Below are 15,506 nucleotides of genomic sequence, written 5' to 3'. Positions count from 1 at the left end.
GTAGCACTGTCAGACAAAATATTGCAGGAATAATTGCATCAGTGCCGCTGAGGCAGGTATTGGTGTTACCAAAGCCAGGAAGGTTGCGTTAGGCAGTTGATATAATAGAACCCAATACATGTGAAAGAAGCTAGTGAGGAATTTCCTGAATCTGATACACGGTAGATGCCCTTAACGACTCTATCCAACAGCTGGGCTCTGGTATCAGTTCGGTAGATGCCCTTAACGACTCTATCCAACAGTTGGGCTCTGGTATCAGTGAGGCGCAGGGTTTTATGGTTCTAGAGCCGGTCTGCTGAGCTTCCTTTTAAAAGTGCAAGCTTTTTCTTTTCTTGAAGATTGCCTGTTGGTGAGGATTGGAAAAATACATCCTGAAGATCTCCAGAGAAAGCGTTTATAAGGGAATGATTGTCTTGGCAGCTCCTTCCTTGTTATGCCCGCAGGCATTCATATCTAGAGGGAAAACACAGGGCCACAGTATTCGCCATGGCTTTAATAAGAGGCCTCTGAGAAATCAGATCCTGGAAGCTAAGGTACCCTTCGATCTGTCTTTTGCAGAAGGAAGCTGGGAAAGATGGTTCAAGGTTGTTCCCTACGCTCAGTTTCGCTCCATGCCAGTACGTAGGCATTTCCTGTCTGTGTGAACAGGAGGTTTAGTGTCTGGGTTGCCATATGTTCCTAGCTCCCTGTGTGTTATGGGCATTCGTCTGGTGGATAGTTCCACAGAACCTGGGGTGGGGAAAGTCTTACCTTCCAGTAGTCTAGTGGGTAGTTACTACCGATGTCAGTCTGAGTGGTATTCTTCAGTACTGGATTCTTGGTCTCCTCAGGTAATGCATCGGCCCACCAACATTCTGGAGCTTTATGCTGTTCAATTTGCACTGGATAGAGTGGTTGTGGGGTTTTCCAGTTCATCTGACAATGCCACGAGTGGCATATATCATTCAGTAAAGGGTGGCATGAGGAGAGGCTGCCCAAGAGGAAGTGTCATGTTCTGACATTGGCAGAATGTCCTGTTCCAGCTGTGTCAGCTGTGCATATCCCAGGAGTAGAGAAATGCTCACTTCTTCCAGAGGTGTGCACCACAATCTGTCAGCATTAGGGTACTTGGATGCATTTTCTGGCAAAGTGGACAGGATTGTCTAAAGGGCAAGGGTCCGCTTATGATAAGGGTGGATGCCCTTGGGACTCCTTGGCACCAGTTCTTCCTGATTTACACCTTTCTCCCAGTTCAACTGCTTCCACATCTGTCGTGCAGGTTCCCTAAGGCAGTAACGCCAGTTGTCTTGGTGGCCCCAGCCTGGTCTAGGTGAGTTTGGTACACTGACATAGTGAACTCGGTAGTGGATGGCCCTTGAGCATTTCCGGTCCGGCCAGAACCTCTGTCTCAGGTATCAGTCTTCCATCCTGCTTCACAGTTGTAGGCATGGCTATTAAAGCCCAGATGCTGAAGACTGAGGTGTCTCTGGGCCAGTTATTTCTACTCTGCTGAAGGCCAGGAAGCCAGCATCCAGGAGGATTTACTGAAGGACTTGGAAGTCTTATGTGTCCTGGTGTGAAGCCAGGAGGTGGCAACCTTGAAAGTATACGAGTACTGTTTTTTCTTCGAACAACAGTAGGGATGAATTTGGCTTGAGTACCATTAAAGGCTGGATATCGGCTTTAACCATTTTTTTTTGTCAGTAGCCGATTGCTTTCATTCTTAAATTTTTACTTTTGTTTATGGAGTAAACCGTATGGTCCTGCTTGTTAGGTCATCATTGTATCCTTGGGATTTAAGTTGGTTCTGCCTGTTTTTCAGAAACCACCTTTGGAACCAATTCATGATACTCCATTACTCTTATTGACTAGGAAGGTGTTTTTTTTGGTTGTAATTACTTCAGTGAGAAGAGTGTCACAACTGGCAGCTCATTTGTTTGGTCTTCCATGATAAAAGAATGGGGTTACGGCCTCATCCTTTTATTTTTTTTGCTGAAATGGGATTCTAGTTGTCTTTTGAATCATTATCTTACCATTCTTTTTTCCTACTCCAGTTACTAGGGGAGGAATCTCTTCACACTTTGACTGTGGTTCGGGCTGTCAGAGTTTATTAAGGTTATCTGCACAGATCGGGCAGTCAGACTTTTGTTTGTTATGCCAGAAGGCCTCTGGAAGGTTCAGGCAGCATCTAAACAACTTTTTCACTGTGGTTTCATTAGTCATTCACTCAGGCTTGAAGGCTAAGGCCCCACATTTTTTCGGGAAAAGGCACACTCTACCAGGTGTATTGAAGCATCTTGCACTATTCATCATTAAACGTTCGTGGCTCAAGTTTGCGAGGCCATAACCTGGTCTTCAGCTTCGTAGATTCATGTGGTTTTAACAGGTAGATGTGGGAGCTTCAGGGTGTACTGCTTTCGGCTGCGGTATGTTGTGGGCGGCAGAATAAATTCCTTTAGACTGATGACGTTTTTTGTTTTTTCTTTTTGTATGTGTTTCCCTCCCCTCAAGTGCATTGCTTTGGGACATCCCAGATAGTTATGATTATAGCCTGCTCTTTGTCTCGTCATGTACGATAAAGAGAATTGGATTTTTTCTACTTCCCTTCTTTCTGGGAGTTCATTGCTACAAAACTGAGGAACTTCCTCTATGGGAGCGGTTAAATAGGGTAGGACTTCCTGTTATTCAGGATAATAATCCAATTATTGCTTTTTTTTATTCAGTTACTTCCTGGTTTCCATGCCTAGGCAAATGATGCCATACATCACAGGAGTCTTCAGGAGGGGTTTTCATAGCTAAGCACAGCCTCCTGCCTGCATGCCTGAGCTAGGGGCAGATGAATTCTATGGAGTAAATGCTACATAATCTTCCCTTACTCAAGACAGCCAAGGCCAAAAATACTAGGGGATGTTTTTCAACGTGATTTATCAGCAAAATACAGGTTTGTAGTGCTCAGATGCAGAGAAGTACTGCTCTAAAACAGTGTTGCAATGCTCAACATATAAAAATTCAGTGGTGCAGATGTGGCTAGAGAAGTTTGTGTGTCACCCATGAATTGAGGGGAATTTTCAGTTGCATATCACATACATAAGGGAAGTTTGTTGGGTTACTGGAATATTGGTGTCAGCAATGCGACATATTGCTTGTCATTTTATTTTTACCCATAAATTTAAACTTTGTTTAACCATGTTACATCTTGTGAAAAGTCATGTTGTAGAGTACCCTCCTAGATTGTACCCTCCTATCCCTCTTGTATTGAACTGTATTGTTGCTGTATTGTCTCCCGTTAATTTGTAAAGCGCTGAGCAAACTGTTGGCGCTATATAACTCCTGTATAATAATAATGGACTACAAAAATATGGTTATTTGCAGGACTCTCACCATGGGTAAAATGAAAAAGAGGCATAACTGGAAGGCGAGGCAACAAGTAAAGTCCACAGAAGATAACTCCTCAGATACCAAGCAACATGTGCAAGTGGATATTGAAGGTGAGACCTCCTGTGTAAGGTATACCATCAAAATGCTTTAGAATTAGTTATAATTGTTACCTAACACAGTTATATATTTTAGGAGCTGAGCAGCTAAAAGGGCTGGATGAGAGCAATGCTCTAGTGTTAACATCCAAAAAAGGCAAAAAGAAAAAAATTATTGAGAATGTTTCAACAAAAAAGCCTCTAAGTCGAAAACAGAAGAAAGCACTGCAGAAGATTCTGGAGCAGAAAGAAAAGAAAAGTCAGGTTAGTGTATTTGGAAATATGTGCTGTCATTTAGGACAGAACTCTAGGCAAGTAGTTGTAAATCTAGTTGAAATATACAGTATTTATGTGTTGCCTAAGATTTATTATTCTGTTCAAGCCAACCATGAGGATGGAGGGCCTCTGGAACACAGAACACGTCCAGAACACATCCCTAGCCTGCTTGTTGGTCAGGAAGGAGCAGCGGGAAATGTATAAGTCATCACTTTGAAGTCTGCTCCCTGTAAGCATGTGCGCTGAAGCAGAGCTTTCTTGGAACTATTTCCTTTCTATTTGGAGCAGCTGCTGTCAGCATCGTATAAACTGCATGTAGCAACAGTGTTGTGTTTTAGCAGAAGTACAGGCACTTCCTATCTGTTGCTGGAACAAAATCAAGTTGGGCTGAGAGCTTCCCAGCCGTTTACAAGAAGCCTTGTATGTTATCAAAGAATGTAAGGCTGAAGCTACATACAGCTTATACACTGCTCACAGTGGCCGCAGCAGTTAGTAAAGGGAATAATTTGTTAGGGCCAGCTTGGTCAAAAGAAACTTTCAAGTTAAAATAAATACAGAGTTAGGCTTTAATATCAGAAGTACAGAGAGGAGGATTCCTTGGCTAACAAAGGTAATAGCAAGCCACTGTAAGGTATGCTGATCTAATTTGAGCAACCAGCATTGACTGGAGAGAATAACAAAACTGTAATGTTTTCATCTGTAGTGCCAAGTAGAACAGAACATTGACACGTTCTATTTGTATTTATCTTTTTCCTATAAAAAGTTTTATTTGAAGATAACATACAGAAATGGTAAGACATACTGAACAAAGACACGTACATGCTCCAGAATTCCTGGCAATTACAGGCAACAACAGCAATATTGTATGTATGAATGTCAAGCAGATCCATGAAGGTTGCAAACAAGGCAGTGCTAATATAAACACAAAAATGGGAATGGCTGGACATAATAGTAAAATGTAAACTATAAGCATGTGACAGCCCAGGACAACTTTAACTGCCTCCTGCCCGCCTTATAAGGTAATGACGGGCGGTGGTTCTCTCATTCTGGAAGGATGTCATATGACGTCCTCCCACTCTAACCACACGTGCGCGCCCCCGGGGGTGTGCAGTGCAGCGATCAGTGGTGCGCTGTGTCCCTGGGACACAGTGATGCCGTCGGCTCTGTCATGTGATCAGCTGTGTCCAATCACAGCTGATCACATGTAAATAAGGAAATGCCAGTTATTGGCATTCCTCTCCTCTCGAGCTGCACACATGTACACTGATCATCAGGGCACCGATGATCAGTGCCCTGATGATCAGTGTAGCCCCATCAGTGCCACCTGTCAGTGTCCATCAGTGCCACATATCAGTGCCTACCAGTGCACATCAATGCCACATATCAATGCTCATCTGAGCTGCCTTTCAGTGCTGCCTATCAGTGCCATATATGAGTGCTGCCTGTCAGTGCCCATCAGTGCCTCCTTATCAGTGCCCATCACTTCAGCCTCATTAGCACACATCAGTGAAGGAGAAAAATTACGGTACTTATTTACAAAATTTTATAACAGAAACTAAGAAAAAACTTTTTTTTTTTTAAATTTTTAAGTTTTCGATTTGTTTAGCAAAAAATTAAAAATCCAGAGGTGATTAAACACCACCAAAACAAAGCTCTATCTGTCTCAAAAAAATGATAAAAATTTCGTATGAGTACAGTGTTGCATGACCGCACAATTGTCATTCAAAGTACGACAACACTTAAAGCTGAAAATTGGCCTGGGCAGGAAGGGGGTGAAAATGCCCAGCAGATAAGTGGTTAAAGGATAAGTTCAACTTTCATTACATGTTACACCCATATTCAGGGTGTAAGTAGCATGTTATGATCAGACCAGCCCCCGCTCCTCCCACTCCCCTGCTTTGAGAGCCAGCGGGGGATCTTCTCCCCCCTCGCTAGCTGTCAAATGTTTAAAAACGTGGCTGTGCGGGGCTATGCCCGCCTGCGTCACTAATTCACTGTGTTCTGTGAATGAGAAACTACAAGTCCTGACAACCTTAGTGGCTGTCGGCTTGTAGTTCTCAATGAACTGCAGAGCGCCATGGTAGGTCATTGGGTCTTTCTGTCACTATATCTGCCTGCCCATCCATCCCGCAGGGGCAAGCAGATATACTGACAGGTCTGCAGGAGCCCTGCATGGCACTGGAAATCTGATCGCTGGTGCAATGGTTTACAGGCTCCTGCAACAAGGTAATAAATACACATTTTTTTACCTGCAAAAAAATGTGCATTTATTATTTTTTTTGTATAAAGGTGAACTTATCCTTTAACTAGGAAACTATAGAATAAGATTTATGTCAAATCAATAGCAATACGTTGCCTGTCATAGCGACTAAAGAGGTTTCAAAACAGGGGTACACCATATTTGCAGTTTTATATATGATATACATACTTCTCTATATACCATACTTGGCTGATGCTCCTAGAAGCTGGAAATCACTGAAGTAGACACCGCTACACCAGTGATCTCCACTTGCTTCCAGGACCCATGCTGAACAGCTGGTTTGCTCCATTCTGAATACAGGAGGTTGACCGCTCAGCAGGGGCCCCATTTAGAGAAGGGTTTGCAATTTGTGAATGAATGCAAATTGTTCTCTAATTAAAGGAAATGGAGAGGTTGGGCATGATTGAATGGCGCCTGTGCTAAGTGGCCGACTTCCTGTGTTCAGAATGCAGCAGACTGGTCGCTCGGCACGGGTCCTGGAAGCAAGTGGAGATCACTGGAGTAGTGATGTCTACGTCATTGATTTCCACCTTCAAAGGACATTGGCCTGGTAAGGCATATGCATAGTTTGATTGGTCCAAGCTGGACCAATGTAACTATATAAAGTATCAGTACCTGGAATTCCAAACATTTTGAAAAACAAAAGTGTTTTTCTTATAATATTTTGCAAATAAATAATCTTCATAAATTTTGGCCAGATTGTATTCATCTATCTTTTTAGTAAAAAAAATATAACCAAGTTCGTTTATAACCAAACATTATAATTTTTCAAAAAATATTTTTACATTTTTATTTTTATATATTTTTTTTTAACATACTGTCACCCTAGCAGTACAGTGTCACCATAGTGACACTGTACTACTTGTGGGGGTGATGATAATTTTTTTCTTTTTTTACACTGATTGCTTTTACACCCATAAAGGCTGTAAAAGCAATCATTTCTCCTTCTCTCTGGCTGCATTCTTGCAGCCATTGAGAAATACTGTGAGAGCTGTGATTGGTCACAGCTTGTCACATGGTACAAGTCTGCTGTGAATGGCCTTGTACCATGTGACCTCTGTGATCATTCACAGATTTCACAAGTGGTAAGCAATGATGTCAGGAAGTGACATCTGGTTTACTACTATTCATGTGATTACTGATTGGCCAATCAGTGATCACATGAATTGGGACATCACACAGAGGTCCCGTACAGCGATCGGTGTTCCTCTGTGTTCGGAGGACACAGCTGGCACCGATTGCGGTGCAACGCACTCCCAGGGAGCGTGCACAGGCAGTGACCGTGGGTGACATTTAGAAATGGGGCAGACGGGAAGTGGTTAAAGTGATATTATTATTCAGTATTTATATAGCGCCAGAAGGTTTGCTCAGCACTGTACATTATAGTGGGGGACAGAACATGAGACAATACAGTAACAAAACAATACACAAGGGGTTAGAGGGCCCTGCTCTTTCAAGCTTACAATCTAGGAGGGAGGGGATAGTGGTACAGGAGGAAGTGGCTGTGGGGGATGGAGTGGTAGGAGGAGTGGAGGAGATCAGCTGTTAAGTGAGGGTGGGGTAGGCTTCCCTGAAGAGATGGGTTTTCAGGGTGCACCTAAAGGTGAGGAGGGTAGGTGACAGTCTGATGGATTGGGGTAGTGAGTTCCAGAGGATGGGGGAAGTCCTGCAGTTGGGCGTGGGAGGAGGACACCAAGGAGCTAACCTGCTGATATAAGCTGATATATTTTTTTTCTAAATAACAAATATGTCATACTTGCCTGCTCTGTGCAATGATTTTGCACAAAGCAGCCCTGATCCTCCTCTTGTCGGGTCCCCCGTGCTCCTGATCCTCCCTTCTGCCATGTGTCCCCATAGCAAGCAGCTCCCAAGCTGTGTCCATTCACACACGGAGAACATCTTGGCCCTGCCCCCTGCTTTCTCCTCATTGGCTCACTGGGTGTGATTGCCAGTAGCGGGAGCCAATGAGGAGGAAGAGTCCCTGGAGAGCCTCTGTTCTCGTGTACATCGTTGGATCGAGATGGGACCCAGGTAAGTATTGGGGGGGCTGGGGGAGTTGCTGAACACAGAAGGTTTTTAACCTTTATGCATAGAATGCATGAAGGTAAAAAACCTTGAGCCCTTACAACCACTTTAATTTTGAGGGTTATTTCTGTTTTTACCTCAGTCTATAAGTGACTTTAATTGTAACTTTGTCACCAGAGCAAGGAGTTCCTGTTCATTATATTTTTTATTTCTGTAGAGAGCAGATATGCTCAGTAAGCTGAGTGAAGTGCAAGCTTCAGAGAAAGAGTTAAGTTTGCTGTATACAACCTCCAAATTAGGCACAGGTGATCGACTGTTCACTGCCAAACGGTAAGCTGTGTAACACACTTTGTGGTACTCCTATTGATCAAATTATTTCTTGTTGAACACTAAAAGCAATTGTAGAGATTCAATTTTCTTGTCGTGTGATTTAGCGGACTTGTGTACATGGTCACTCTTGTCATCTTTATTTTGGTTGTCTGTAGGTTCAGTAGTTTTCAGTGTAGTTTGTCATTCACAGACAGGGAAAAAAATCATGATATTCTAGTCTGCCCATGTAGTTAGAGGTAGAGAGTGGGTAAATTTGCCCTGTGTGAACAGTTTTGTTCACGTTTTGTTGTATTGCTAATGATGGAAGCAACATGGAAAAGCAGCAGGGAGTGCTGGGTTGGTGCTCAGAACAATTCTCACATTAGTATTTCTTCCACAATCATTCAGAAAGTAATTGAACCTGTGCAGAGCCTTCCATCTACATACGCCTTTATTGGCATCTTGTTCTGTTACTAGTAGAAAAGATTTAAAATGTGCACTCAATGCTGTTATGCCCTTAAACGTCTACACAGAGTGTAAGAAATATGGCAATGGTTGTAACCCTATGTCCAAAGCAGCAAACTATTTTGGTTAATGTAGTACAGGCTGCTGCCCAGTTCCTAAATTGGACTGAAATTGTAGATATTTGGTCCCCCTTCACTCTATTACATGTACATCTAATAAAGTAAAGAACCAGCAAACACAAATGCTCCTGCGCTTGGGGATGGACTCGATGCTACAACCACATTAAGAATGTCCTGGAACATGCACACCTTGCTGCCCTCAAATGGACCGGGGGAATCCAAATATACTGAATGGGGAAAGAACAAAAAGAGGGCGCACAGGCCTAGTGCATTACCATAAAAAATGTTTAATAAAAAATAATAAAGTAGGTGTTGTACTCACAAACGACAATATAGTCAAGGCACATCATAAAAGAACAGCTGGATCAACACCGCGCTGAGTAACAGTCCGCAATAGGGAGTTTAGACATCCAAAAGGCTGACGCGTTTCGAGGACCTGCCTCTTCCTCAGAGCCAGTAAAGTCTGAGATGGGCATTGACACAATCTCCTGACCTGGGCATGATGTTCCAGCATCTTTATTAAATGTGAAGGCAGCAGGTTGTTAACATGTAATATAGTTCTATAAATTATCATGGGAAAGCCCATAAATCCAGATACCTGATGAAAGGGACTGCTAAGTTGGAACAACACATTTTCTGTTATGATGTGAATTTTTGCTATAAAATTTCTGACACGCTTGTAAGCCAAAATAAGTTAGTAAAAGCTGTTGCTTGGGTTTTAAACCAGGGGTGCTCTACCTGTGGCTTGCAGGCCATGCATGGCCCTCGGAGCCCTCTGATGTGGCCCTCAAACTCAAACCAGGGAAGTGCATGCCCGGGTTCAGCAACCTATTGATTGTGATCTGGGCTTGCCGACCTGCCATCCCAGAGCAACCAGAGTGCATCGAGTCAGTGTCAGCAGTGGAGGAAGCAGGCAGCTGTAGAGGGAGCATAAGCTGATGCTTCCTCTGCAGCGCCAGAAGTGATACCAAATGCACTTAGCCTGGGACCTAGCAGCCTGGAGATAGAGCGATGTGAGCAGAAGCTGGATGAGGAAAAGGTCAGTGTATTAACTACTTTCCTCTGCCCTATAGTAGAACTACTGCTACAGGGCAGCAGGGCTGCGCAAGATCACGTATATAATGAAGAAAGTAAGTATTTGATCCCCTGAAGATTTTGAATGTTTGCCCACTCACAAAGAAATGATCAGTCTAAAAATCAAATGGTAGGTGTATTGTAACACTGAGAGACAGAATAGTAACTAAAAATTCAAAAGAAATGCATGTCTAACAAATTATGCACTGATTTGCATGTTCATAAGGGAAATAAGTATTTGATCCCCTATCATTCAGTAGGATTTCTGGCTACCAGATGTCTTTCATACAGGTAACAAGCTGAGATTAGAAGCAGTCTCTTAAAGGGAATGCTGCTAATCTCATTTTGTTACCTGTATAAAAGACACCTGTCCACAGGACACCATGGCAAAGACCAAAGAGCTGTCCAAGGATGTCAGGGACAAGATTGTAGACCTACACAAGGCTGGACTGGGCTACCAAACTATCGCCAAGCAGCTTGGTGAGAAAGTGACAACAGTTGGTGCAATCATTCGCAAATGGAAGAAAGACAAAAACAACTGTCAGTCTCCCTAGTTCTGGGGCACCATGCAAGATCTCACCTCCTGGAGTGTCAATGATCATGAGAACAGTGAGGAATCATCCCAGAACTACACATGAGGATCTTGTCCATGATCTTTAGGCAGCTGGGACCACAGTCACCAAGAAAATAATTGGTAACGCACTATGCCGACAAGGATTGAAATCCTCAGTGCCCGCAAGGTCCCTCTGCTCAAGAAAGCACATGTCCAGGCCCGTCTGAAGTTTGCCACTGAACATCTAAATGATGCAGAGGAGGACTGGTTGAAAGTGTTGTGGTCAGATGAGACCAAACTCAAGCTCTTGGGCATCAACTCCACTCACCGTGTTTGGAGGAGGAGAAATGCTGCCTATGACCCCAAGAACACCATCCCAACTGTCAAACGTGGTGGAAACATTCTGTTTTGGGGGTGTTTTTCTGCTAAGGGGACAGGACAACTGCACTGCATCAAAGGGACGATGGATGGGGCAAATCTTGAGTGAGAACCTTCTTCCCTCAGCCAGGGCATTGAAAATGGGTCGTGGATGGGTGTTCCAGCATGACAATGACCCAAAACACACGGCCAAGGCAACAAAGGAGTGGCTCAAGAAGAAGCACATTAAGGTCCTGGAGTGGCCTAGCCAGTCTCCAGACCTTAATTTGATTGAAAATCTGTTGGGGGAGCTGAAAGTTCGAGTTGCCAAACGTCAGCCATCAAACCTTAATGACTTGGAGAGGATCTGCCAAGTGGGCCAAATTCTCTCCTGAGATGTGTGCAAACCTGGTGGCCAACTACAGGAAACGTCTGACCTCTGATTGCCAACAAGGGATCTGCCACCAAGTACTAAGTCATGTTTTGTGAAAGGGATCAGATACTTATTTCCCTCATGAACATGCAAATCAGTGCATAATTTGTTAGACATGCATTTCTTTTGAAACAACACAGGTCTCTCTCCTACCAGCAAGGACATGCTGCTGTGTATTTCCCTGCACAGCTGCATGCCAGCTGCAGCCCCACTACAAGTTGATGATCACCGCCATTACTAGTATAAAAAGTAAATAAATAAAAATTTCAGTCTATATACCATTTGTAGACGCGTTAACTTTCACGTAAACCAATTAATTTACATGTATTGGGATTTTACTGGATGTTTTATAGCAAAAAGTCAGAAATCTTGGGGGGGGGGGTTTTCCACAGTTGTCTGTCTTTTTTTGTTTATAGCATAAGAAAAAAGTGCACAGGTGATTAAATACCACCGAAAAAAAGCTCTATATGTGAGAAAAAAAAGGACGTATATTTCATTTATGTACAGCATTGCATGACCGTGCAATTGTCAGTTAAAATGACACAGCACCGTATCGCAAAAAATGGCCTGGTCAGGAAGGGGGGTAAATCCTCTGAAGGGCAAGTGGTTAAACAACACATACACTGTGCTTTTGCAATGGGTATATTAGCACCTACAAAAGGGATAACAACTATTAGGCTGCTTTCACACTGATCAACGGGTGCAGCGCAGTGCACCTGGGGCTTTCCTTTAGGTTAGCTGCACTGAGCCATAGTCTTCTATTATATCCTGAGGGTTTGGTGCGCTTTCTGAAAGTGCACTACACCTGCAAAATATAATAGAAGTCTATGGCAAAGTGCAGCTAACATGCAGGAAAGCAGCAGGTGCACTTCGCTGCACCCGGTGTGTGGGTAAACTGCAGTGCATCAGTGTGAATGCTGCCTTAAAGGGGTTTCAGGACATAAGGGCTTGTTTACATTTGAGGTTTGGGGGGCAGTAAAGCCCCATAAATGAGATGTGTTTTTACCACACACCCAACCCACTGTTGTAGTGCCAGGGGTTGCAATGGCTCCTCCGCAGTGGCCTCCCTGTCTCATTTTGTTTTACACTTGGACAGGAAGATGGGCAGGGGCCTGTGACCAGTTACTAGTTAACTGCCAAATTAGGTGGCCCTCACTCTTCAAAAGGTTGAGCACCCTGTTTTAAATGCTCCAGGCAATAGTGAGCATATTACTTTGTCATGTAGGACATTCTTCCACAATTCTCTTATAGGTCACTAGATGATGTCGATGGTCCATCTCAGGGATACATAAGCAGCATCAGTGGAGCCAATAAGAAGTGCAGACGACGGTCTGAGGAAGAGGTGGCAAGTGAAGAGTCCGATAATGATGAGCACACTGACAGCTCTGGTGAGGAGGATGATGAAACTGCAAAGGAGGAACTGAGAGAGGATGTGGATAATGTAGCTATAACCCCCCAGCAAAGCTGCCATCTAGAAGTCAAGCCTCTTCCTGCTAAAAGTCAACCATCAGCAACTCCATCACCAAAACCAGCGATTTTTATCCCTGTGGACAGGACCTCTGAAATTCAGGTTTGTTTGCATGTTTCTTATTTATATTTCATAGTGTTCATCTTTAAGGCACATACAGTGTGCAGTGCTTATGTGGCTTGGACGAAATCCACCAAAGGACAGAAAATGTAGCGCACAGATTTGTGCCATTGAAGGGCACCAAGGGAACATTGTATAGTTACTAGTGTCTTCAATTCATTAGTGTAACTAAATTTGCTAGTGCATCTAACACTACCCTCACCCCAGACTGAAAATGCTGCTGTCCAAAGGTGTTTCTGTTGCTCCTTTATCCAGACAGTGAGCACACTAAGGACTCGTTTGCACGGGGCATTTACATCCGTGCCTTGTGCTGGGCTGTGTTTTACTGGCAATAGACAACAATTGGACTGCCAGCACAAGGATGCACACAACACCCTACATAGGGCATGGAGGTAATTGCGCTGTGTGAACGAGGACTAAGGCAGGTTTTAGGCCTAATACTGCTTTAATCCTTGCAAAGCAGTGGAGAGGCCCAACTGCATAGGCAGTTTTTATCTAATAAATATACAAAGAATCCCCCTGCGCTCCACAGAACCTTGTAACCAAAAGTTAGCTGCTATCACCTATTCTTTATACCTTAAGATATGTGCAAACAAATTATATATATTATGATGAAGCGCTCAACTTATATAAAGTGAAAATTACCTCCTTCCAAAATTATTATAAAATAATCAAAATATACAGAAACTAAATTATCATCAATCTATACAAGATAACTAGTGCAAAATCCCCGCACACAAATTATAGGCCCCCTAGTGGTAAATTGTGATAATCAACTAATAACACTTTAACTGTGCAAAGTGATAAATATATCCAATTATATAAGAAAACAATTCAAAATCAGTTCAGAAAAACTTGTGATGCCACACTGTGCAAAATAATAAAAGTGTTCAATACACGGTGGTTATAACTTCACTCCATGCTGCAATTGTGCTCTTCGTGATACTCTGATGTCGGTGGAGTCAGTGGAGTATGAAAAACCTGGCAGAGATATAAAGTTTTGTGACCCGCAAGGGTCGAATGTGGAAGGTGAGGGGGCATTTTGGCTAAATTCAGGGGAGTCACATCAGAGTATCACGAAGAGCACAATTGCAGCATGGAGTGAAGTTATAACCACCGTGTATTGAACACTTTTATTATTTTGCACAGTGTGGCATCACAAGTTTTTCTGAACTGATTTTGAATTGTTTTCTTATATAATTGGATATATTTATCACTTTGCACAGTTAAAGTGTTATTAGTTGATTATCACAATTTACCACTAGGGGGCCTATAATTTGTGTGCGGGGATTTTGCACTACCGTATTTGCCGGCGTATAAGACGACTTTTCAACCCCTGAAAATCTTTTGAAAAGTCGGGGGTCGTCTTATACGCCGAGCCGGTGTCAGGGCGGCACTTTTTCGAGGGGCGGCGACGCCCCCCCTCCTCCTCCAACTTACACCAAGTACAGGGGTGGGCAGACGGGCTGCTGTACCTTACCTGGCTCCGGTCCCGGGCCCACGACGATCCGGTCCAGGAAGCGCGGCTGCTCCTTCTTTTAGTTCGGCCGCTCGATGGTCCCGCCGCCCGCTCGGCTCCGCCTCCTCACCGGTGATTGGGCGCCAGCACTGGAAAGGCACACAGGCGACCAATCACCGGCGAGGAGGCGGAGCCGAACGGCCCCGCGAAAATCAAGCGGCCAAACTGAAAGAAGGAGCAGCCGCTCCTCTCCCCCACTGACACTAACGCTGGGGCACTATTCCTCCCCCACTGACACCAATGATGGGGCATTTTTCTCCCCACTGATACCAATGATGGGGCACTATTCCTCCCCCACTGACACCAATGATGGGGCACTATTCCTCCCCCACTGACACCAACCATGGGGCACTATTCCTCCCCCACTGACACCAATGATGGGGCACTTTTCTCCCCACTGATACCAATGATGGGGCACTTTTCTCCCCACTGATATCAATGATGCGGCACTATTATCCCCACTGACACCAATGATGGGGCACTATTCCTCCCCCACTGACACCAACCATGGGGCACTATTCCTCCTCCCCACTGACACCAACGATGGGGCACTATTCCTCCTCCCCACTGACACCAACGATGGGGCGCTATTCCTCCCACTGACACCAACGATGGGGCGCTATTCCTCCCACTGACACCAACGATGGGGCGCAATTCCTGCCACTGTCACCAATGATGGGGCGCTATTCCTCCCACTGTCACCAATGATGGGGTGCTATTCCTCCCACTGACACTAATGATGGAGCACTATTCCTCCCACTGACACTAATGATGGGACACTATTCCTCCCACTGACACCAATGATGGGGCACGATTCTTCCCACTGACACCAATGATGGGGCACTATTCCTCCCACTGACCAATGATGGGGCACTATTCCTCCCACTGACACTAATGATGGGACACTATTCCTCACACACTGACACTAATGATGGGGCACCATCATTGGTGTTAGTGGGAGGAATAGTGTCCCATCATTAGTATCAGTGGGAGGAATAGCGCCCCATCATTGGTATCAGTGGGAGGAATAGTGCCCCATCATTGGTGTCAGTGGATGAAATAGTGCCCCATCATTA

General features: G+C 44.2%; 1 protein-coding gene across 2 annotated transcripts in view; it reads left to right on the top strand.

Annotated features, from left to right (window-relative positions):
- DHX37 (DEAH-box helicase 37) overlaps window positions 1-15,506 on the top strand; it is a 96,858-nt gene that overhangs the window by 6,562 nt on the left and 74,790 nt on the right. For both annotated transcript variants that reach the window (XM_089653713.1, XM_089653712.1), the window contains exons 2-5: window positions 3,352-3,467; window positions 3,550-3,716; window positions 8,231-8,343; window positions 12,575-12,893. In XM_089653713.1, the coding sequence (XP_089509839.1) occupies window positions 3,362-3,467; window positions 3,550-3,716; window positions 8,231-8,343; window positions 12,575-12,893 (705 nt within the window). In that variant the 5' untranslated portion in view covers window positions 3,352-3,361. The remainder of the gene's footprint in view (window positions 1-3,351; window positions 3,468-3,549; window positions 3,717-8,230; window positions 8,344-12,574; window positions 12,894-15,506) is intronic.

The sequence above is a fragment of the Staurois parvus genome, unplaced genomic scaffold, assembly GCF_062004578.1.
Source record: "Staurois parvus isolate SC_StPar_1 unplaced genomic scaffold, SC_StPar_1.0 ptg000719l, whole genome shotgun sequence".
Lineage (NCBI taxonomy): Eukaryota > Metazoa > Chordata > Amphibia > Anura > Ranidae > Staurois > Staurois parvus.
This window is presented reverse-complemented; position numbering and strand designations above follow the sequence as displayed.